Raw genomic sequence first — 25,488 nt, 5'->3', positions numbered from 1 at the left:
GAACCGTTCTGAGGTGACACATTTGAGGTTTTTCAGCTTCAACAAACTGCATCAGACTCAAGATTCAGCCCCTGTCCTTATTAGGAGAAGTATTTTGAAATATACACACGTTTATGCTCGTGCACGTGCACTCAGAGCGCGCACACACACAGCGTAACCAAGCAAGCTGCCACACGCCCATTTTAAGGCTACAAGGATGTTAGCATTGACTGAAAGGGCTTCAGGCCAAGAAACAAACAGACAGAATCCTATAAAACACTTAGAGTTTAAGAAACAAACACTTTCTGCAGCAGCTACAGAAAGAAGTAAAAGACAGTCTGTATGCATGTTTTTACCTGGACACACTGGGATCTCCTCCCAGCTGGACTTGAAACACACAGGAGACTTCGGCACACTCTCTCAGTAGGAGCAGCAGCTCTAATCTTTACAATTCAGTTTTAGTTTTTTAGCAGCAAATCACAACAATAGTCACCTCAAGGTGCTTTATAGAGCCAATGAAGAAAAGCCAATATTTAGGACATTCCGATAATAATGAATGACAGTAGTCAAGCTTACAAGTAATAAATACACAAATGCACAAATGGAAGAAAGCAGTCTTACATATTTGTTTAATATGTGCGTTGAAGGACATGTCCTGGTCAAAAATGACTCCAAGGTTCCTCACAGTGTTACTGGAGGCCAAGGTAATGCCATCCAGAGTAAGAATCTGCTTAGATACCATATTTCTAAGCTTTTCAGGGCCGAGTACAATAACCTCAGTTTGATCTGAATGAAGAAGCAGAAAGTTAGCGGCCATCCAGGTCTTTATGTCTTTAAGACATTCCTGCAGTTTAACTCATTGGTGTGTGTTATCTGGCTTCATGGGTAGGGGTGGCTCCTTTGTTGGCTGTAGCCAACAAAGGAGCTACAATCAGAGATTTACTACAACTGCTTTGTCCTGAGTGCTGTCTACTCACTGTAGCTGCATGCTGGATGCATCCAAACATCCCTGATTCCACAGAGGAGTTTCCGGGACCACAACAAAGACTCTGGTAAGGGAAGGGGTGGTGGGCTCTGTGCTCATGTGCTTCAGGACAACAACAGTGGAATCACAGACAGTCACTGCACACTGAGATTCCATTCAGTCCATTCAGTGCAGGTGCTTTTATCTACCTCACGGGCTAACGGTAGCCACAGTTACCATTGTTTACAACGCTAGCTCAAGTCTCATCCACCTCCAACTTCTATCAACAGAAAGCAGAGACCCCAGAGCACATCCATGCTGTTGCTGGGACTTTAATAAGGCATTTTTGAAATCATTACCCTGCAAATTCCACCAGCATGTTAACTGTCCTAGCAGCGGGGACAGGACACTGGACCATGTGTACAGGAATAGAGCCACGCTCCTCCCCACATGGGACAATCTGACCCCCTCTCGCTGCTCCTTATCTCTGCATACACCCCCTCTCAGGAAACAAACTCCTCTAAGCACCGGGGTCATTAAAACAAGGCCAGATGTTGTTCTCTTGATCTGACAGACTGATCCGTCTTCGAACTGCAGGACCTGGAAACCTTCACTCAGTCTGTCCTTTTCTACAGTAAGTGCCTTGTAGAGAATGTGACAGTCACCAAACCATCCAGGTTTTTCCTAACCCATGACGAGTGAAGTCCAGGCTCTGATCACAACTCGTAACTCAGCCGAAGGCTGAGAGACAGTTCTTTATACACGACTGCCAGAGCCAACCTGGGGAGGAGGTACAGGAGGAAGACAGGGGGCTTGCTCACCGACAGCAACCCCCATCAGGTGCGGAGAGGTGTGCAAACCCTCATCAACTACAAAGGCCAGAGTCCCCCAACCCCTGACAGCAGCCTCAAACTCGCAGAGGAGCTCAACGTCTTTTTTGCTCTGTTTGAGGCCACCCCGCTAAGCTCACCCGGACCCACAACACCACCACCTGGTAAAGAAGGCCCAGCAGCGGCTGCACTTAGAATAACCTGGAGCAGGAGCTGCTGCTGGCCTTCAGGCTCTCCTCCTGCCTGGTGTTTGGTACTCAGGGGTCAGACAGGCTGCACAGAGGGTCACTATTCCTCCAGACTCACTAACAGCTTCTTCCCCGGGCCATTCGGACTGTTAACACTACTTTCCTGTTTACTCCTGATTTATTTACTATTTCTATGATTTTTACTGCTGCTCAGTCAGCATGGAGTAGCCACCATACTGTTGTACATGTACAATGACAATAAAGGGCCATTCAATTCTATTGTAGTGACTGATTTTAACATGGATTATTACTCATATATATATTAGAGATTTAAAAAATCATATACAGAACTAAATGGGAGCCCAACAAAAGCAGCGGCTTCAGTGCTCTTCCTCAGGGTCCTCAGACGGGTACCACTAATAGTATTAAGGTGTTATTAACGGTCCAAAGACCACATTCAGGCTCAGGAGCAAACACACTCTGAGGGAAGACCTGCCTGTATTACCCCCACTCAGAATATAAAACCAACCTGAAGGGAAACATTTAAGATGGAAATCTCCACAGCCCGGCACAGGTGGGAAAAATAAAGTATAAATACCTTATTACTATACTTATGTACAACTTTTAGGAGCTGTACTTTAATTGAGTAGTTATTTTTTAACCGACATGAGCGTAAACTGTAACACATGAGGCAATCCTACTCGTGTATAAATCACCGGGGTACATCGCATAAAAAGAGATGAAAGAGGCACAACTGAAGTCAGGGGTTAATGTGGTTTGTTTCGGACCTAACCCCTCACCGAGGGGAGATGTCAGCATCAAGCTGAGAAGCAGGGAGTGGGAGGAGCATAAAGTAAAGTTTTTCAAGTCAGAGACAGCGTTTCTGTAAGCGCAGCAACAGGACAACATTTTACACGTGCAGGTAAATCCAACCGAGTTCATGCTGCCGTGTACACACACAAGCCCTTACTGCCTTTGCTTACATTTGAAAAACAACTATTAAGCATTTCTTAGTTATGTGTTAAACATTTCCCTGTTTATGACTTACTCCACAATTTTACATCTTTATTCTAGCAGAACATGCTTTATAATCAAAATGAGATAATTTACTGCTCTTTACAGTTGGGGCAGATTTGTATTGAGCATAGTTCAGGTTATTGTTGGCCCGCTCCCGGCGCCAACATGTAGGCAGCTGCTCATGTTCTGCTTCAGTGATTCAGGCTGACTGCATTTATTGCAATGAAAATTCATCTCAAGTAGGTTTATATTCTCATTTTTATACCACAAGGTTGAGTTATGTGTGCGCAGCTGTCAGACGTCCTCCAGGGAGCTACTCTTTCATTTCTTACTCTGTACTTCTTCAAAGAGTTTATTTAGTACTTCGACATTTACTGGAGTATTTTCAAAACTACTATCTGTACTTCTTATTTAAATACAGACTGTCTGCCGCCTCTGCAGCTTTCAAATATTCAACTTGAAAGTCTGCTGGGCCCTTTCATTGTTGTTTACAAGCCAACACATGAAAATCAGCATTTCCCAGACTGTTCAGCTTTTCAGGAACTGAGAAATACAGTTGACCATGATGCATTTTCCACTAAAGACCTTTGCCTTTCCTCGAACACCCACAGATCAGAAATCATTTTTCAAATCTTAGATATGAACCTTCAGTTCGGTCGATAATCAACAGTATCGACAGCATGGCGTGACTCACGCCGTACCTGCATCCATCGTCTTTAAGGTGACAGGAGTGCCCACGGCAGCACGCTAAAGCACACAGAAAGCATTCAGCCACACAACTCACCAGAGACGGGACGATTCAGCGGCGAACGATCGACAAACTAGTCCTTCTTTCTCCTTCCTTTCAGCCGCTCGCTAACAGCCACGACGCCTCCATCAATCAGCACGCCTTCACTCCCGTAAAGGAGGAAGAGACGAAGGGTGGGGGGCAGGAAGCAGAATCAGAGGTATTGTGACACACAGGGGTTCTTGGTTTCTCTCTGAAACTTGATGAATCAGACCTGGCGTCCACACACACACACAACTAACCCTGCCACGAGGACTGCACGGACCTCTTCACACCACCGAGGCAGGAAAAGGAGGAAAAAGCTGCTAAAAGCAGTGTTTACATTCTTGAACTTGTTCATCTCTGGAATCAGTCCAGTCTCGACTTGTCAAAGTTTCTCTCTTTCACAGGAAAACCAACCTGACCACATCCCTGAGGCTAAATCCCCACAGCTCATCACAACATCAGCCCAGCTGTCACAGCCCAGCTGCTCGCTTGGCCTGTGCCCTTGTTCTTCTCAACACATTACAGACAAAACCCTTTACGTGCTTCTGGTCCGAGATGAGCGTCACATTACATCCAGTTTCAGCTCTCGTGCATGTTACAACATGACAGCACCTTCCCTGGTCTGCTGCTGCAGAGTCCATAAAGAAATGATTGTGTGGTGCGCGAGGACAACTCTCACACTGCTGATGGTGATGTGACTTCATTACTGCTAGAAGAGGACGTGTTTGTGTGGCACACGGACAGACGGACACAGAGAGGACACACAGTCAGAGGGCTTTACCAGAACATCCGCCATGTCGAGAGAGTGGCCGGTCGGTTAGAGCGTGCGTCGTCAGCGGTGTTAGCAGGCCGGGCACACGCATGTCATCCTCTCTTCAGCCTCGGACCTCTGCTTTACACACACACACACACACAGCGAAATGCACAAAAGCACATACAGTCCAAACACATGGAGATGTTCACAAATGCAACATCAAACAGCACCAACAAATCCACCAAGAGGCAGATTTATTCACAAGGTGTCCACACACACACACACACACACACACACACACACACACACACACACACACACGAAGGAGAGAAAAAAACCACAGTGAGTGTGTGTGTGCAAAAGTGGGAAAAGGACACTGAAAGATTCTTAATGAACTTTATATTTAAACGATTGACACGTTGCCGTGTTTTCTGGGCGCTGTGAGGACCAGATGACATCATCACCTCTAATCTGCTGCTCTTACTGACCAAGCATCATTAGGCCGCCTGGACGTATTTGGTCATTTTGGCTGTAATAGGGGCAGAAATCACACTATAAGTGCATGCTTTTGCCCCTTTTTTCAGAATAACCCCAGCTTTAAATATCTGTCAGTCATTTTACATCACTGTATTGTTGTGACAACGCAACAACAGTTTACAGTGGACGAAAATAAAAAACAGACTCTGTGTTTTCAGATTTATAGTTAAGTGGAAACTGATATTCCACAGAAACAAAATGTAACACATCAACTCTAAAAATGAACTATACTAAATATGTACAATGAAGTTTTTGAGCCTAAGCCACTCAGTTTTTTTTAAATCTGCAGGCCTTTTTTGGGGCGTTGCCACTTCTTCACACCCATGCATCATCAATTCTTACATGTGATTGGACCATCGGTTGCTCGTGCTTTCTAAAGATGCACCATAAAGTTTTCTCGTCTTTCAGTAAGCGTCCACATTTTCTCTCTAGCATAAACGATGACGGAGTTACCGTCGTTTAAAGAGCGCTTGTAAAATGGGCCTGTCAGCGGGCCCATCGTCAATAAAGGGTTAAACCTCGAACATCGAACAGCAGAGATGAACGAGCTCCTGATGCATTCAATTAGTTGTAAACATTTGGAGGACGTGAGTGTGGCGAGTGTAAAACCATATGACCAAGAAAGCAGCAGAGGGAGCAATGACACCTGTACTAAACAGTCACATTTTAATCCAGTTCATCAGATTCCAGTTAACGAACCATTCAGGCAAACACAGTTAAGTTTTTGTGCACCGTGATTTCATGCAAAGTCTCCGTAAAGACGAGAACTTCACCCACCATCAGAGGTGGAGCTGAGGATGTTTCCACTGTAACACATGGACAGAAAAAAACGAGTAACTGAAATTTCTGGTTCTGAAAATGCTTTTTCTCCAACTCTGGAAGGAAGAAGTTAGAATCAGTGGTCAGCCATCATGCCACCACTCTTTATCACTTTCAATAGGAAAAGCTGACAATGGGGGAGATTAGGGTTAAGGCTAGGGGAGATAAAGGCTGTAAACGGACCCTCACTGCTGTTAGCGTTTCTATATTCACACCCTGACACACCAGCACACAGGAAACCTCTGTGTTCAGGGGTTTGTCCAAGGACAGCATCCAGGACGAAGGAACAGGGATCAAACCTCTGACCTCACATTAAGGAGGCACCACGATGAGTCACAGGCTGACTCCATGTGTATTTTATCATGTGAAGAACTACACGATGTTTGTGTGTCTATTTATGAACGGAGAGGAGATGGAACTCTTTAAAGCCACTTGTTTTTTCTTTAGCAGTTTCCTCGCTTACATGTTGGGTAACACAGAGTCACTTTGATCGTCATCTTGGGTAATGTCGGCTTATCACAAGTTTCTCTGTCAGTCCCACATCTGCTTCATGTACTGTCCAATCTGTCTCCATCATCATCTTCCAGTTATTGTGTTCTTTTTTTTTTTTTTTTTTTTTTTTTGGAAGTGTTCAATACCTGCTGCACAATCCACTTCGTATTGCCTCTGTCCTTTGTTTATTGTACAGTTAGTATTGTATAGTTAGTAATAGTACCTTTTTATTTTATAAGTTACTATTTTTTGTAATGCCTAGATTTATATCTCTTGGAGATTTATCTTTTATATTCTTATAAATGCACCATGGGGGGGGGGGGGGGGGGGGGGGTATTTCGGTACGCTGCATACTGTGTATACTGTTGTACTGACAATAAAGTTCTTGTATCTTGAATCACTGCTGCGGTTCTCTGAGTGAATATGACCTTTAACAGGCTGATGAAGCAGCATCGTCTGATAAAAGCCCACAGACGTACGCATCGATGAAGCAAAGATGGCCGGAGTGCTAGAAACACAAGACAAAAGGAGAAACAGACAGAAGGGAAGAAGATGAGCAGTCTGAAAAAGAGGAAGTAAGCAACAGACATAATGAAGAAAGACGCAGGAAGAGGAAGTGTGTACCAACTGGCAACAGGAAGACAGAAAAAGCCGTCCTGCTCCTCGTCCTCCGGCGGCTATCTGAGAGGTGGCTTTATTCAAAGTTGACAAGAGACTTCAAACAAACCAGCACAGCTTTCTTTCCAGAGGCTTCCAAAGACTTTCACATTAAGACACATTATTGCAATGACCCACAACCCTCACCTCCAACATGCTTTTAAGCCTAATATGTAAAACCAAGAGTGACATGAAGGGAGGGCTGGGTGTTCAGAAAGAAGGGAAACGGAGTCGAGGCGAAGCACCCGCAGGTGATCAGTAATGATTACAGACAGGTGTTTGTTCCACTCTGAGGGACTTGGATGTAAAAACTACTGCTCGAAATACGATTCCTTCAATGCAGAAACACGTTATTTCTGCTTTTCAGTGTCTCTTCCTCCTGAAACCAGACCCAGCACCCTATATGGTCATAATGACAACATTCCCATAAATCCCCATACTGCAGCTTATCCTGACGTAAGCTATACGAGTCATCGACACACCAAGAAAGGAAGGAAGCACGGAGGAACACTTTGTGTCTGTTTGTTCCAAATGCAGCTCTAAATTTAAGGAACACGGTTCAATTCTCTCACATGAGCAAGGCAGCAACACTGCTTGGCCTCACGTTTGAATTCCAGGTTAGCAACACATGATCAGGGTTAACCTGAGAAATTCAACAAACCTCATAGTCATTATGAGAGTAAATGGTAAATGCTAGGGCGGGGCTATATCATACCGTTCACGGTAATACCGGTGTAATGTTGGGCAACGATAGGAAAATGAAATATCGCGATAGAATATGGGTAAAACGCGCATGCGCAGCGCCTTTGTTTACATACGCACATGGTGGCGATGCAGAATGAGAAGAGCGAAAGCGGATCGTTGAATGAAACAGATGAACCAGAACTGGTTTGTAAAAATGCTGCAGCTTCAGTGGTGTGGAACTGGTTTAGCTTTCGTCCGTCAGATACACAACAAAGCACTATTTTTGGTAGCGCATGCTAGCGGGCCGTCGTTATTACCGTGTTGTTTGGAAAATACGGCACACTTAAAATCAATCCTTTGATTTTCCTGAAAGTCGATAGCGCCCCTTATAATCCCGTGTGCCTTATGTATGAACTCTGGTTGTGTTTACTGACCTCGAAACGATTTTATGTGCACGGCGCTCGAAAATCTGTCAAATGTTTCAGTACGACTTTGCTGAGCTACGAAGCCGCACCGCTTGATGGATTGTCGGAGCATTACGGCTGTCGTAGGCGGAGCCTCGCGGAGTGATACGTACTGTGCTTCAACATAATATTACCGTATTGTGTGTGTATAACCTCTTTTTAAGTTTTGTGGATATTATACATGGTTATGCTGAGGATATGTCGGCCAGTTTCCACTGGAAACGCCTTTTGGTGAAACTGTCAGCAAGGAATTTGCACTGTTACATTTTTATATAACTTTAATGCAGATAAAAAACAGCTGCTTGTTTAAGTGAAAATACATTGATTTTTTTTTTTTGCACTAATAAAGTTGAGGAGTTGTAAAGTATTTTGTCTAGTGTCAATTATATCGTCAGTTATATCGTTATCGCAAATTTTCAAATGTATATGGTGATAAATATTTTTGGTCATATCGCCCTGCTCTAGTAAATGCACTGATTCTTATATAGCGCTTTTCTACTCTTCCGGAGTACTCAAAGCGCTCTATACAATCTATACAACAGACCTCATTCACCCACTCATACAAGCACTTCCTTCTGTACTCTAAGCATTCACACACATTCACACTCCGATGCATCGGAGAGCAACTTGGGGTTAGTTTTAGGTTCTTGCCCAAGGATACTTGGCATGCAGACCTGGGAAGCCAAGGATCGAACCACCAACCTTCCAGTCAGTAGCTGATCTGCTCTACCACCTGAGCCACAGCCACCCCAGAGAGCTACCCCAATATTTCTAACAGACATGATGTGTCAGGCAGATCACATCACCATGAGGACCTTGCAGTCTTTGTAAAACTTGCAGATGTGAGCCACATCTGGGCCAAGCTGTGTGTGCCCTTTTTTGGGGAGTATTTTGGATTTATGGATTTTTTTGGCCATATCATACTGTTCACAGTAACACCAGTATAATGTTGGGCAACGATGAGAAAATAAAATATCGTGATAGAATATGGGTAAAACGCGCATGCGCAGTGCCTTTGTTTTCATATGAACATGGCGGCGACGGAGAATGAGAAGGGCGAAAGTGGATCGTTGAATGAAACGATGAACCAGAACTGGTTTGTAAAAATGCTGAAACTTCAGTGGTGTGGAATACGGGTGGGGGAAAAATCGATACTGTGTAGTATCGGGATATTTTGTTTGCTAATAATGTATCGATACAGGGACAGCAGGAATCGATATTTTGTTACAAAAAAGTTTTTCAGAATCAGAATCAGAATCAGAATGGGGTTTATTGCCAAATGTTGAGCAGGTTTACAACATTAGGAAATTGCTGCGGTGCTTCAGTGCAAACATAGTGTCATAAATAGCACTTAAATAGACATGGAAAAAAATAAAAGTAGGGATAAGAATTAAAAGTGCTACGTGGGAAGATATGTGCATGAGATATACATGAGATATATACATGAGAATAAGAATTAAGAGTGCTACGTTGAAAGATATATACATGAGTGCAGGTGGTGATCAGTGCCAAACATGAAATGATGCAGCGACACAGCGTAGGGTCATGTGTTAGTGGTGGGAACAGTCATATGGTTATTGTTCATGTGTCCAACAGCAGAGGGGAAGAAACTGTTCTTATGGTGAGAGGTTCTGGTGCGAATGGACCGGAGCCTCCTGCCTGAGGGGAGCAGGTCAAACAGACTGTGTCCAGGGTGAGAAGGGTCAGCTGAGATCCGAGCTGCACGCCGCAATGTCCTGGAGGTGTACAGGTCCTGCAAAGATGGGAGTCTGCAGCCAATCACCTTCTCAGCAGAGCGCACAACACGCTGCAGTCTCTGTTTGTCCCTGATAGTGGCTCCAGCGTACCACACGGTGATGGAGGAGGTGAGGATGGACTCGATGATTGCAGTGTAGAATTGCATCATCGTCCGTGTTGGCAGGTTGAATTTCTTCAGCTGCCTCAGGAAGTACATCCTCTGCTGGGCTTTCTTGATGACGGAGGTGATGGTGGGCTCCCACTTCAGGTCCTGGGTGATGGTGGTACCCAGGAAGCGGAATGAGTCCACAGAGGTGATGGGGGTGTCAGTCAGGATGATGGGGGGGAGTGGGGCTGTGTGCTTCCTGAAGTCCACAATAATCTCCACTGTCTTCTGGGCATTCAGCACCAGGTTGTTGTGGCTGCACCAGGACACCAGACGTTCAACCTCCCTCCTGTAGGCAGACTCATCCCCGTCAGAGATGAGTCCAATAACGGTGGTGTCATCTGCAAACTTGATTAGCTTGACAGACTGGTGGGTGGAGGTGCAGCAGTTGGTGTACAGGGAGAAGAGCAGAGGAGAAAGAACACAGCCCTGAGGGGAGCCGGTGCTGATGGTCCGGGAGTCCGAGACATTCTTTCCCAGCCTCACATGCTGCTTCCTGTCCGTCAGGAAGTCAGTGATCCACCGGCAGATGGGATCAGGCACATTCATCTGGGAAAGCTTGTCTCGGAGATGGTCTGGAAGGATGGTGTTGAAGGCAGAGCTGAAGTCCACAAACAGGATCCTGGCGTAGGTTCCTGGGGAGTCCAGATGCTGCAGGATGAAGTGTAGGGCCATGTTGATGGCGTCGTCTACAGACCTGTTGGCTCTATATGCAAACTGCAGGGGGTCCAGGAGGGGGGCCGTGAGGGTCCTGAGATGGGAGAGAACTAGGCGCGCAAAAGACTTCATGACCACAGATGTCAGAGCCACGGGTCTGTAGTCATTTAGTCCAGTGATCCTAGGTTTCTTGGGGACAGGGATTATGGTGGAGGACTTGAAGCAGGCAGGCACATGACATGCCTGCAGTGAGGAGTTGAAAATGCCAGAAAACACTGGGGCCAGCTTGTTTGCACAGTGTCTGAGGGTGGCAGGAGACACACCGTCTGGGCCGGGAGCTTTCCGAGCATTCAGGTTCTTAAACTGCTTCCTCACATCTGCTTCATGAATATGAAGAGTTGTGGTGGGAGGAGGTGGTGTGAAATCCTCTTTTGTGTGGGGTGAGGAGGGGGGTGTTGTAGGTGAACGGTTTGAAGGTGGTGATGGCTCTATGGAGGGGGGAGAGGTGGGGGAATTAGTGTCCAAAGTGCCTCTATTGTTGGGGCCGTTGGAGGTGTGAAGGCTGCCTGATGGCTCGTCAAAACGGCAGTAGAAGTCGTTAAGGGTGTTGGCTAAGAGCAAGTCATCAGTGGAGTGGGGGGTTTTAGGCTTGTAGTTTGTGATATTCCTAAAACCTTTCCACACAGAGGCCGAGTCATTCTCTGAGATCTGCTGCTGCATCTTCTCAGAGTGCTGATGTTTAGCAATGTCCACTTCTTTAGTGAACCTGTACTTGGCCTCTCTGTAGCAGTCCCTGTCTCCGCTTCTGAACGCCTTTCTCTTTTCCAGCCACAGCTTTTTGAGTTTAGGAGTAAACCAGGGTTTGTCATTGTTATAACTCACCCTGGTGCGTGATGGCACAATGCTGTCCTCACAGAAGTGGATATAGGAGGTGACAGTGTCCGTAAACTCGTCCAAGCTGTTAGAAGCAGCCTTCAATGTGTCCCAGTCTGTGGTCTCCAAACACGTGCGAAGCTCCTCCACAGCCTCGTTGCTCCACAGTTTTTTAGTCCTCACGACAGGTTTGGAGAGCTTCAGCCTCTGTCTGTACGCGGGGATTAGGTGGATCATGACGTGGTCAGAAAGTCCGAGTGAAGCGCGGGGCACCGCGCGATAGGCCCCGCTGATCGTGCTGTAACAGTGGTCCAATGTCCTCTCCTCTCTGGTCGGGCATTTAATATACTGCTTATATTTTGGAAGCTCATGGCTCAGATTGGCTTTGTTAAAGTCCCCAAGAGCAATGATGAGAGAGTCCGGGAATGTCCGCTCCGTGTGGAGAATCTGCTCCGCGAGTGCGCACTGAGCTGCCTGCGCATCTGCGTCTGGCGGGATGTAAACAGCGGCCAGGATGAATGAAGCAAACTCCCGCGGAGAATAAAACGGTTTGCAGTGGATAAAAAGATATTCCAGAGAGGAAGAGCAGTGCTGAGCAATCACTGTCACATCTGTGCACCAGCCACTATTGATGTAGAAGCAGACACCTCCACCTTTGGACTTACCGGAGAGAGCGGCCTGCCGGTCCGCGCGCAGCAGATGGAAGCCCTCCAGCTTGAGCGCGCAGTCTGGGATGTTCTCACTGAGCCACGACTCCGTAAAACATAAGACACAGGAGGAGGCAAAGTCTCTGTTCATGCTTCTCATCAGGGCCAGTTCGTCAATCTTATTCCCGAGTGAGCGTACATTAGAAAGGAAGATCCCAGGAAGAGCAGTTCGCAGTCCGCGTCTCCTCAAACGCACGAGTGCGCCGGCTCGCTTCCCTCTCTTTCGGCGTCTCGCTTTCCTGGTCAGAGTCAGCAGTAAATCTGCCGCAGATGCGACAAATATTGGAAATAAATCCACAGGCGTTGTAGTCCTGTAGTTAAGAAGCTCTTCTCTGGTGTACGAGTATCCAGAGGAGTGCCCAGAAACAGAAGAAATGCACAAAAACAAAACAAAAGTAACGCACTGAAGCACCAGGGCGACCATCCGCGGCGCCATCTTGGCTCTGACTTCAGAGCATGTTGATCCTTTTTCTGAGCAAGAATAAATTTCATAGTTCAGAATAGCTGTAATTGCACCAGATGGTTGCATTCAGTTAAGTTGGACTAGACTGTAATACAAACTGTTCAGTTTGTCAACAATAAAACTGAAATGAGAGAAAGACTGAGTGCGAGACTTTGATATTAGATAAAATGAATATTGATAAAGTTTACCTTTATGTACAGAATCTGAATATCACAAAATATTTTTAAAAATTGCAATAATATCGTATCGTGAGTTAAGTATTGTGATAATATCGTATCGTGGGATGTATGGTGATTCCCACCTCTAGTGTGGAACTGGTTTAGCTTTCATCCGTCAGATACACAACAAAGCACAGTTTTTGGTAGAACATGCAAGCGTGCCGTCGTTATTGCCGTACTATAAGGTGCTCTTAAACACCTTTAATTTTCTCAAAAATCAACAGTGCGCCTTATGTATGAATTCTGGTTGTGCTTACTGACCTCTAACCGATTTTATGTGGTACATGCAGAAATCTGTCAAAAATGTTTTAGTACGCCTTTGGTAAGCGACGAAGGCGCACCAGCTGATGGATTGTTGGAGCATTACGGCTATTGTAGGCAGGAGCCTCGCGGAGTGATACGTACTGTGCTTCAACATAATATTACAGTAGTGTGTGTGTATAAGGACCACAAATGGCTCCTGTTAAGAGACTGCTTATGAAGTGGATTTCAAACTTGGGACTAGAGTAGAACTAGTAGGGACTAGTAGAACATGGGACTAGAGCAGCTGTGAGAGAATTCAACATTAATGAATCAATGGTACAGACGTGGAGGAAGCGAGAAGAATGAGTCAAGTTTGACTGTTTGGTTTTCTTATAATCCCGTTCACCTTATGGTCCGAAAAATACCTATTTGACTTGTTTATTTGGCACACTGCAGTTCCATGTTGCAAAGCGCCAGTTTTTAACTTGTGTGGATATTATACATGGTTATGCTCAGCATATGTCAGCCCATTTCCATTGGAAATGCCTTTTGGTTAAACTGTCTGCGAGGAATTTGCATTTGCACTGTTACATTGTTATACAGCTTTAATTCACATAAAAAAACAGCTGCTTGTTTAAGTGAAAATATATTAATGGGGTTTTTTGCACTAATAAAGTTGTGGAGTTGTGAAGTATTTTGTCTTGCATCAGTTATATTGTTATCACAATTTTCATTATCATCAATTTTCAAATATATAAATATACATAAATAAATTTTCAAATATATATCGTGATAAATATTTTTGGTCATATCGCCCTGCTCTACGTGCACGTCTCTGATCATTTTCCTGAGTTGTTCACTTTAACTTTGGGCTGTTTGTGGATAAGCCGTGCACTGTAGCCCACAAAGGACGAGCCCTTAATACTTTGATAGCGCCTAAGTTTTCTATTGCGTTTATGGTTTGTGGAAAAATGAACTCCAGCTGTGAAAGCGCTGAGGACGTTCTGACATCTTTAATTCAACCTGCACTTAAATCTTGGACTGAATCGCTCCACTCAGGACTGTGCGTGCTGAGCCATTATCAGAGCCATGGCTGAATGAACATACGCACAGCCTTAGACGTGACTGCAGACACGCTGAAAGGAGATGGAAAAACGATAGGCTTCATGTTTGTGTCTCTGCTTACCAAGAGGCTGCACAGACTGCAAACACTCAGCTTGTCTCAAACCTGGTGTCCACAAACAGCCTCAGGTACTTTATAATGTTTTAATCTGATTTTTTGTCCATGTGGTGATGTCAGATGTATAGTTGATGACTTTTCAGCATTTTTACTGATAAAGTTTCTTATGTCTGGTCGCCCCCTGCCTCAGACCTCAGTGTTCCTCCTGTGTGCTCAGCTGTCTCAGTTTGAGTGAACTGTCTGTGGTAGTTCATCACCGAAGATCATCACACTGCACATCAGATCGGCTTCCTCCAAATCTGCTTAAAAATACTTTTAATACTGTTGGGCTTTTATCCACAGATTAATCAACACTTGCCTTGCTACAGGCTGTGTCCCATCATGTTTTAAACAAGCTATAGTTCAGCCTCGTCTTAAAAATCACAATCTGGACCCAACTGTTCTGTCCAATTACAGACCAATCTCAAAGCTTCCCTTTCTTTCAAAAGTTCTGGAGAAACTGGTCTATTTACAGTTTACAGTTGCAGGCTTACCTCGGTCTTAATGAGATCGATGAAAAGTTTCAATCTTGTTTTAAATCAGTACACAACACAGAGACGGCACTTTGAAGGGTTGTTAATGATATTCTCTTAACTCTGCATTCTTGTTGTTGGACCGTGTGGTCCAGGTCAGAACTAACCTTAACTACTCCTGGACTAAAGTGTGGTGGTGACAGAGGCTTCTCTGTGGCAGGAACCAGACTCTGCAATAGTCTTCGTCTTAATATTAGACCTGCACAAACACTAACATTTTAAATCATCACTAAAGACACATTTTTATGGTCTGGCTTTTAACACACGTTGACCTAAACATTTTGGTTTTAACAGCCTTAGTTGTTGTTTTTATTTACTTGTTTTATTTTTTTTCCTCTCTTCGATGTTTTACCTGCATCACTGTTGTGCATCTTATTTTAGTGGTATTTTACATTGCACTTTGTGCAGCATGGACTGTTGGTAATGTGCTAAATAAATAAACTTCAGCTTCACACAGGTGTTTTTCTTACATTTACACTACCAGTCGAACGTTTGGACACAGCTTCTCATTGAATGGTTTTTCTGTATTTTTACTACTTTACACATTGTAGATACAAACGTCAAATATATGCATCGAGCTTTATAGAATTATGTAGCAAAGAAAGATTGATAAAAACACTAAATGTGTTTTATATTTTAAATTCTGAAAGTAGCCATCCTTTGCTTTGCTGATTGCAAACCCTCGGCCTTCTCTCAGTGAGCTACATGATGTCGTCACCTGACATGGTTTCACCTCACAGGTGTGCCTGTCAGGGTTCACAGTTGTCAAACACAGCCCTATTTGACAACTGTTAGAATTCATATTATGGCAAGAACCATAATAACTGAACCAGCATGGCTACCACAGCATCCTGCAGACACATGCCAGGACAGCACAATGAGCCCAAACACACCTCCAGGCTGTGTGAGGGCTGTTTGACCAAGAAGGAGAGTGATGTGAGGCCTCCACAGTCACCTGACCTAAACCCAGTGGAGATGGATTGGGATGGAGCGCAGAGTAAAGGCAAAAGGCCAACAAGTGCTCAGCATCTCTGGGAACTTCTTCAGGACTGTTGGAAAACCATTTCAGGAGACGACCCCATGAAGCTCATGGAGAGAATGAGAAGAGTGAGCAAAGCAGGAATCAAAGTAAAGGCTGGATGTTACCAAGAATCTAAAACACGGTTCTGAGTTATTTCACCCTTTTTTGTATAAAGAAGAACCATTCAATGAGAAGGTGTGTCCAAACGTTCGACTGGTAGTAGGGCTGCTCGATTATGGCAAAAATGATAATCACGATTATTTTCACTGAAATTGAGATCTCGATTATTTGACGATATTTATTTAACCCTTTAAGACCTACTATAGAACCAAGTCCGCCAGAGCTTATATTATTTTTTTACATGTTGTAGTGCCATTTGTGGGAGCATTTCAAGTTGCTATACAACTGTTATAGCCCATATTTTAATAATATGTATGCATTAAGTCCATAGTAACTACATTAATGGCAAAAAAGTGCAATAAACTACAAAAAAATTGAAAATCGTTTTTGTTTTTTTTACATATATTTCTACTTGGAGAAATTTAAGAGGCTTATCCCTCAAAACTTTAAATACAAAAAAGTTGCAAAAAATAGTTTACAACAACAGGAAATTTATTTTGAGTGTCTTCATAGTTTTATTTTGGAGATACAGCAATTTTTATACACTGCAGGAAAAACAAAAAACAATCCTATGATGCAAATTTGCAAAGAAAACAGCAGGTGCATCAAAATAAACTATTTCCAGCAGTGCAATTTGAGTTCTAAGCATCCCAGAAACTATTCAGAAAAGTCAAACATGACCAGTATAGGCTTTTAAGGCCTACAAGTAAAAAAAAACTAAATTTTCCACGAAAATGACGTCACTTCCGGTTTCGGGCAGGAAATGGCGGACATGCGATAGTTCGCGCTGACGTCTGTCTCACTGTGGGAAGTGTTACGAACAGCTGATCGGATCGGCAAAGCGTGTTTCTGGAATATTATGTTTTTGTTCCTGCAAGCGCTTTTTATGCAATTTTTGCAAAACTATATGTGGAAGGAAATCGTGACGGAGGACAAGCTGATGGCATAAGATGTAAGTACAACTCCTCTGGTTTCATATGCAAAACAAATTATTGTGCTAGCTTACGCGGTTCAGGTTCTACAGGGATTTAAAAATAGTTACACAACACGGAGCGTGCTGCTCTGACCGGCTTTAAAGGGTTAACAATAACAATGTATTGAATAATGACTTTAAAAAATAATATAAAATAGTGTGCAACACCACTGAAGTTTTTTTTTTACCTCTCTTTTCAACCAACGGCAGTCACTCTCTCCTCTCCAAATAACTCCTGCTTAGCTTTCCGAGCTTCCCTCGGGTCCTCTTAATCAGCGGTCTCCAACCTTTTTTGCGCCACGGACCGGTTTATGCCCGACAATATTTTCACAGACCAGCCTTTAAGGTGTCGCAGATAAATGAGGGAGGGGCTAATAATCGGCTCAGTCATTTTTAATGATCGTTGAAAGCGCCTATAATTCTCAAAAAAAAAAAAAAAAAAAAAATGATCGTTGAAAGCCCAGATCGTAATCGTGATTAAAATTCGATTAATTGAGCAGCCCTAACTGGTAGTGCACAAAAAGTTTTTGAATGCTGTTTGCACTTCTGTTATAAAATGTCAGTTTTAATTTTACCATGTTTAACTAACTTTATTTGGACTTTTTTAACACATGCAGGACCTTGGAGTAGGGGTATGTCACCAGGGTGCAGAGGAGGCTACCCCCCCCCCCCCCCCGTCCCCTTCTGGCTGCCTCTGCCTCAATTTTATCCCACAACTTGGACATTCACATTACTCACACTCTCATTACACATACATATAGGATCTTGGGGGTGGGCACGATACACGGAGTCCAAAGTACCATCAGGGTGTACACCCCACCCCTGGCGTCGTTGTCCACCTCTCAAGGTTAAATACACGTAGGCATTGAGGGCTAGCAGGAGGGACCATGCGCTTACCTGCTGCTCTCTGGCAGGTAGCTCCATGCCCTCCTGGGTTTTAAATGCACCTTAGAACACACATGCATCAACACTACAATGAGCGGGTGGAGGGAGGTTTGGAGTCTTCTCTCACCCCCATTCTCTGCGACCTGCTGGAGCGGGGGGGCTAGGAGGAGGAGTTGGCCGTCCGACTGCGGTCTGGAGTGTGGGGCCTCCCTGCTGCTGCGGAGTCGGGGCGGTCTGCCTCCCCCCACCGCAGGGAAAAAGGTAATACCACCTGGGTCTGGGTGCAGTTCCCCCTCCAGGGGCAAGGGTACCTAGACCCGGTTTGTAGAGTACGCTTGGGGAGTGTGATCGTGTGTACAGCGTCTCTTTATGTCTGTCTCCACGTTGGTTGAGTGTGGAGTAAGTGCATATGAGAGCATGAGGGTGGGAATGGATGTTTGTAAATGTGTGTGCCTGTATTTCTGTGTCTATATGTCAGGCTGGGTGTCAGGCGCCACCTCTCTGGGGACATCTTAGGCCCTCCAAGGTTTGGAGGCCTATCTCCCCCTACCACCACTTCCCCTGCCAGTGGCGGACTCCCTCAGACATCGGTGCGTTGGTGGTTCTTTGTGTCCGGGGATGGGCGTCCAGGTACACACCGGCTCACTCCTTGGCGGCCGCTTATCGGGGCCTGGAGCCTGGGGCTCGCTCGGGCCACTTCGGAGGTGGGGTGCCCCCGGCCTCTCGGCCTGGGGCTCGGTCACTCAGGCACGGCTGGCTGCCGGCGGAGCTCACGGGTGCGTCACTGCAACTCCCCCTGGCTTCTGCTCCGCGGCTGCTGAGTGAGCCCTCATCTGGGACTCTCCTCAGCTCTTTCTGGGACAGTGGCGCGGCTGCCCCTCTGTTGGTCTTCCTTGGTCTCTTGTGTTCTGGGGGCCTCTGGATGTCTGGAGTTTTGATCTCCTCCATACCTGCTTCATGCCCTGGAGGACGGGGCTGTGGCCCCCCCACACCCTCTAGCAGATCATTACATGAAGGAACCTTTTAAAAAAAAACAAGCGCGTCCATGCTCACAGGTGTACACATGGGTGATCACACCCACAAACTACACCCTTTTTGGCTCCTACCTCAAAGCACACTGTGTTCTGTTGATCTTATGTGCTGCACAATAATGTTTAATATTTAGTATTTACTGTCATATTCCCATAGATCATTGTGATGTTGTTTATTCTATTACTCTTGTTCTCTTCTGCTTGTTTTCTTTTTTCTTTCTCAGCAGGTGACCCAGGTGATTGATAGATGCATTTTTTATTTCTTTTTTTTTTTTCTGCTCATTCTGTTGGTTTTTGTTTTTTGCCCTTCTCCCCCGTCCCTCTTCTCAGCTGTTTCTCTTTCCCTCTTTCTTTCTCCCCTTCTTTCCCCCAGTCAAGTCTGTCCCGTATTCAGTAAGTGAAAATAAAATAAACAATAAAAGGTGAATCAAATGGACCATTACGGCAAGGCTGGGATGGTCAATTTGGTAAAGTAAATCCATTGGGCATCTTTCTTTGCCTTTAGACAACAATTCTGATGCAAAAGAGCCAAACGGGACAGGCAAAAAACAAAAACAAAAAAAAAACACTGTTGTAAATGTATTAAATCTTATAGTATAAGATGGCACCTTTAAGTGTGTCGTGTCTTGTTGTGTATTGTAGACTGGACTCTTTATCAGGCTCCTGTATCTATCCATGAGAGCCTCTGTCAGAATACCAGAACATATTTCCTGATAACAGAACCTGTGTCAGAACACTAAAGCATCAGCGGCATCAACACCTCTGTCAGAGTACGAGAACGTCTGTCAGAACATCTTAGCCTTTGCTAGAAGACCAGAACGTCTGTCAGAACATCTGTCCGGACATCTGTCAGAACATCGTAGCCTCCGCTAGAACAACAGAACGTCTGTCAGAACATCTGTCAGAACATCTGTCCGTACATCTGTCAGAACATCGTAGCCTTTGCTAGAACACCAGAACGTCTGTCAGAACACCAGAACCTACGTCAGATCTTCAGAGCCTCTCTTACAAGGTCAAAATCTTTCAGAACATGAGAATTAGGGCTGGGTATCGTCACTGATTTCTAGAATCGATTCAATTCCGATTCACAAGGTCCCAAATCGATTCGATCCACGATTCGATTTAATTCGATTCGATTCGATTTAAATCTGGGAAATTTTGACAGTCAGAAGTATAATTCAGATCAGAACATTTACATATTTTTGTATCTATAAAAAGGAAGCTGACACTCGCAAGACTTTATCCAAGCTGTGAGCGTCACAGCAGAGGCCTTTGTGTCAAAGTAGCTGAAGATAAAACACAGAAAAACATGAAGGTGATTTTCCTGGCCTGGGATTTTATAAAAATATTCTGCAGTACATCAAAAACGAAAGAAAACCATTAATTAATGAACATTACCTCTGACGTTACAGCGGTTTTATTAGACACACGGCTAAGCATTTTGCATTTTGAATAATATTAAAAAGTTTAAATTTGTTCAGTATTGAACAGCAGAAATGAGGTTTTCTTTTCGGAAGAATGTAAAAGGGAAAAAACAGCGGCCGACAGCGCTGTAAACAACAGTAGACTTGTGCGTAACAAGCAAGCGAATAATGAAGAAAGCGAAACTGTTCGAGAGAGAGGGGGGGGAGGGAGGGAGAGAGGGAGAGGGAGAGAGGGAGAGAGAGAGAGCTGCGCATCGCAATGGAAGCAAAACAGTAAAAGAGTGAATTCATGACGATGTTTATGTGAAGCGTTTGGATCTTCTTTTGCTGCTGGTTCGGTCAATATTGTTTGGAGAGAGATCAAACTAACAGCTTTAGAATCAGCGCATAAAGGGCGTGAACACAAAGCGCGGACCCGGATCAGCGAGCTGTCGGCTTTCAGCCCCGACTGTGAGAAAGGCGACATCTAACTGATTCTGATCCGCGGGTCGCGCTGTGTGTTTAAGTCTATGTGCAGAATCCCTGTACCTGCTCTCATTTACTGTTTGGTGGTTCTTGAAATTTTGTGAGATGTCACCAGAGATTCTGGCATTTCGGACAAAATAAATTTATATTAAAAAATCGATTCAGGATTTTAATGAATCGATTTTACGTTATCCAAGCCAGAATCGATTTTAATCGATGAATCGATTATAAAAACCCACCCCTAATGAGAATGTCTTTCATGACAACAGAACTCTTGTTAATGCACCAGAACGTCTGTCAGAACATCTGTCAGAACATCTGTCCGGACATCTGTCAGAACATCTTAGCCTTTGCTAGAACACTAGAACGTCTGTCAGAACAACTGTCAGAACATCTTAGCCTCCGCTAGAACAGCAGAACGTCTGTCAGAACATCTGTCAGAACATCTGTCCGTACATCTGTCAGAACATCGTAGCCTCCGCTAGAACACCAGAACGTCTGTCAGAACATCTATCAGAACATCTGTCCGGACATCTGTCAGAACATCTTAGCCTTTGCTAGAACACCAGAACGTCTGTCAGAACATCTGTCCGTACATCTGTCAGAACATTGTAGCCTCCGCTAGAACACCAGTACGCCTGTAAGAACATCTGTCAGAACATCTGTCAGAACATTTTAGCCTTTACTAGAACACCAGAACGTCTGTCAGAACATCTGTCAGAACATTTGTCCATACTTCTGTCAGAACATCTTAGCCTTTGCTAGAACACCAGAACGTCTGTCAGAACATCTGTCAGAACATCTTAGCCTCTGCTAGAACACCAGAAGGTCTGTCAGAACGTCTGTCAGAACATCTGTCCGTACATCTGTCAGAACATCGTAGCCTCCGCTAGAACACCAGAACGTCTGTCAGAACATCTTTCAGAATATCTGTCAAGAAATCTGTCAGAACATCTTAGCCTTTGCTAGAACACCAGAACGTCTGTCAGAACATCTTAGCCTTTGCTAGAACACCAGAACATCTGTCAGAACATCTGTCCGGACATCTGTGAGAACATCGTAGCCTCCGCTAGAACACCAGAACGTCTGTCAGAACATCTGTCCGGACATCTGTCAGAACATCTTAGCCTTTGCTAGAACACCAGAACGTCTGTCAGAACATCTGTCAGAACATCTGTCCGGAAATCTGTCAGAACATCTTAGCCTTTGCTAGAACACCAGAACGTCTGTCAGAACATCTTAGCCTTTGCTAGAAGACCAGAACATCTGTCAGAACATCTGTCCGGACATCTGTCAGAACATCTTAGCCTTTGCTAGAAGACCAGAACGTCTGTCAGAACATCTCTCCGGACATCTGTCAGAACATCGTAGCCTCCGCTAGAACAACAGAACGTCTGTCAGAACATCTGTCACAACATCTGTCCGTACATATCTCAGAACATCGTAGCCTCCACTAGAACAACAGAACGTCTGTCAGAACATCTGTCAGAACATCTGTCAGAACATCTTAGCCTTTGCTAGAACACCAGAACGTCTGTCGGAACATCTGTTCGTACATCTGTCAGAACATCGTAGCCTTTGCTAGAACACCAGAACGTTTGTCAGAACATCTGTCAGAATATCTGTCCAGACATCTGTCAGAACATCTTAGCCTTTGCTAGAACACCAGAACGTCTGTCAGAACATCTGTCAGAACATTTGTCCGTACATCTGTCAGAACATCTTAGCCTTTGCTAGAACACCAGAACCAGTTTTGTGGATATTATACATGGTTATGCTGAGGATATGTCGGCCAGTTTCCACTGGAAACGCCTTTTGGTGAAACTGTCAGCGAGGAATTTGCACTGTTACATTTTTATATAACTTTAATGCACATAAACAGCTGCTTGTTTAAGTGAAAATACATTGATTTTTTTTTTTTGCACTAATAAAGTTGAGGAGTTGTAAAGTATTTTGTCTAGTGTCAATTATATCGTCAGTTATATCGTTATCGCAAATTTTCAAATGTATATGGTGATAAATATTTTTGGTCATATCGCCCTGCTCTAGTAAATGCACTGATTCTTATATAGCGCTTTTCTACTCTTCCGGAGTACTCAAAGCGCTCTATACAATCTATACAACAGACCTCACTCACCCACTCATACAAGCACTTCCTTCTGTACTCTAAGCATTCACACACATTCACACTCCGATGCATCGGAGAGCAACTTGGGGTTAGTTTTAGGTTCTTGCCCAAGGATACTTGGCATGCAGACCTGGGAAGCCAAGGATCGAACCACCAACCTTCCAGTCAGTAGCTGATCTGCTCTACCACCTGAGCCACAGCCACCCCAGAGAGCTACCCCAATATTTCTAACAGACATGATGTGTCAGGCAGATCACATCACCATGAGGACCTTGCAGTCTGGGCCAAGCTGTGTGTGCCCTTTTTTGGGGAGTATTTTGGATTTATGGATTGTTTTGGCCATATCATACCGTTCACAGTAGAACACCAGAACGTCTGTCAGAACATCTGTCAGAACATCTGTCCGGACATCTGTCAGAACATCTTAGCCTTTGCTAGAAGACCAGAATGTCTGTCAGAACATCTGTCAGAACATCTGTCCGGACATCTGTCAGAACATCGTGGCCTCCGCTAGAACACCAGAACGTCTTTTCATGAAAGCAGAACCTCTGTCAGAACGCCAAAACATGGCTAACAACACCAGAATATCTGTCAGAACATCTGTCCGTACATCTGTCAGAACATCGTAGCCTCCGCTAGAACACCAGAACGTCTTTTCATGAAAACAGAACCTCTGTCAGAACGCCAAAACATGGCTAACAACACCAGAACATCTGTCACAGCAGGAGAACAGAAGTCCGCTCTAACCCATTAAAGTTTGTCCCTGCTGGTCTGCACCGGGCCTTCCTCACTGAGCCTCCGCAGGTCTTTGGCACACATGAGAGCTGAAGGAAACAAGCACGGAGTGAAGGAAAGAGGACTAAAGAGCTGCCTTCCTCTCCTCACTCCTCCCCCAGAGCTGTCGGTCCAATGTCACTGAGAGAGGAAGCAGGAAAGGAGACACGGGTCCTCCTCTCCCCCCACCCCCGCACACTGGCCGCTCGTTGGCAGGGGGGGAGGGAGGAGCAGCGTGGCCGCGGACGGGAGCCCGCACGGGGGTTGAAGTGAAAGCGCGCTCCCCGCCCCCTCCTCTGCAGCTCATACTCACAATCTGGGCTTGAAGGAGGTCCGCGGGGCGGCTTCCGCTGCGCTTCCGGAGACACATCCGCGTGCGTCTGTCTGCCTTCACCGCCGCGCACCGGGAGCTTTTTATCATTTACTCCAATCAGAGCTCACCGCCGCCGGAGCAGAACAAGACGGAGAAGAGGAAGGAGTCCTCCTCCTACTTGGGTTTTTCCCACAGAGAGAGAGAGAGAGAGAGAGACACGCAGAACAGGAGAGAGATCACCGCCCTGACGGACACGGGCGCCACGGCGCATGCGCATATACATAACGTCCATGCAGGCAAGAGAGCTGGAGTTGAAAAAAAACTTTATCAACTGTTTACTCACGTTATTGAAGCACGCGGTTAGTTATTACACACCAGACAGCAAACCACACCTACCTGTCCAGTAATACACACACACTCCTGCAGCTGTATCAGCACGACGTTTGAGTAAAACAGGAAACATTTGTATCTGATCCGGTGTTTAAACTCTGGCCAGCGCATTAATATCAGAGAGCAGTTTATTTCAATCAGATAACGGAGATAACTAATAGCCTCGGTGATGTCACTGCCTACACACCTGTTTTTGTTGTTATTGTTGTTTTACCTTGTCTTTAAATCATTGTTCAGTTTCGATGCTGATATTGTTACAAATGTCCCTACAGCTTAAAGTGGGAGGGGGGTCAGAAAGTCATGTTTAGTCCTGAGTTTTCTGTTTCAATGGAGATGCTGCGGGCTTGAATAACTTTTCCGTCAAAGAACCAGCTGGACAGCTTCCTGTGGCTTCTGCAAACAGACACACACGGTGAACAGCAGGGGGCGCCATCCACCAAGGAGAGGGCAAAGAGCGAGCTGGAAGATGGGAAGTTTTTATGAATTGATTTCCTTCCTGGTTTCCATTCACTGATCATTGCCTTTAACTGCTGCACAGATGAGGTGGAGTTACTGACTCACCTGTGTAACACTGAATGAGTGCACACACCACACATTTGTAAACCACAGCTGCAGGAAACAGGAAACCCTTTCCTGCCTCTGGCTGTGTTTTGGCAGCAGCCTTCACTGACTGATATTAGGGTGACCTTTGAACCCAGCCTGCATTGTGTTTCTGATATCAAATTTGTTTCCACCACCTGCAGCTGCTCTGCTGCTCACTGACTCAGCAGGCAGTCTTTCTCAGGTGTTCTCAGCCTGTTTGACACACACCGACTCACAGGTGAGCTGCCACCAGCACACTGTGCAGTTTACCCTGTCACCACATGAGGGCACTGACAATGCACACTGAGTTTCTGACACGCTCGCAGTGTTTAATGCAGGTTTGTTTCTGCAGCAAACATCAGCTCAAACAGCTGATCCTGGGTCAGTTTATGAATGTAACTCACCTGAG

At 45.0% G+C, this 25,488-nt stretch overlaps 1 protein-coding gene across 5 annotated transcripts in view; it reads right to left on the bottom strand.

The window, feature by feature from the left end:
* The window catches only part of rgs19 (regulator of G protein signaling 19), a 45,321-nt gene extending 20,998 nt beyond the window's left edge, over positions 1-24,323 (bottom strand). Inside the window, exons 1-2 of one of the 5 annotated variants that reach the window (XM_085443849.1) lie at positions 24,108-24,173; positions 4,532-4,639 (exon numbers count right to left, since the gene is read on the bottom strand). In XM_085443849.1, the coding sequence (XP_085299975.1) occupies positions 4,532-4,546 (15 nt within the window). In that variant the 5' untranslated portion in view covers positions 4,547-4,639; positions 24,108-24,173. The other 4 variants (XM_085443850.1, XM_085443847.1, XM_085443848.1 and 1 more) reach the window with 4 other exon arrangements.
* Between the last annotated feature and the right edge of the window lie 1,165 nt (positions 24,324-25,488).

Source organism: Copadichromis virginalis, linkage group LG20, assembly GCF_057382275.1.
Source record: "Copadichromis virginalis isolate Kocher_CV1m ecotype Utaka linkage group LG20, C_Virginalis_male_GT1.1, whole genome shotgun sequence".
Classification (NCBI taxonomy): domain Eukaryota; kingdom Metazoa; phylum Chordata; class Actinopteri; order Cichliformes; family Cichlidae; genus Copadichromis; species Copadichromis virginalis.
Note: the sequence above shows the minus strand (reverse complement) of the source record. Positions and strands in the feature narration are given on the sequence as shown.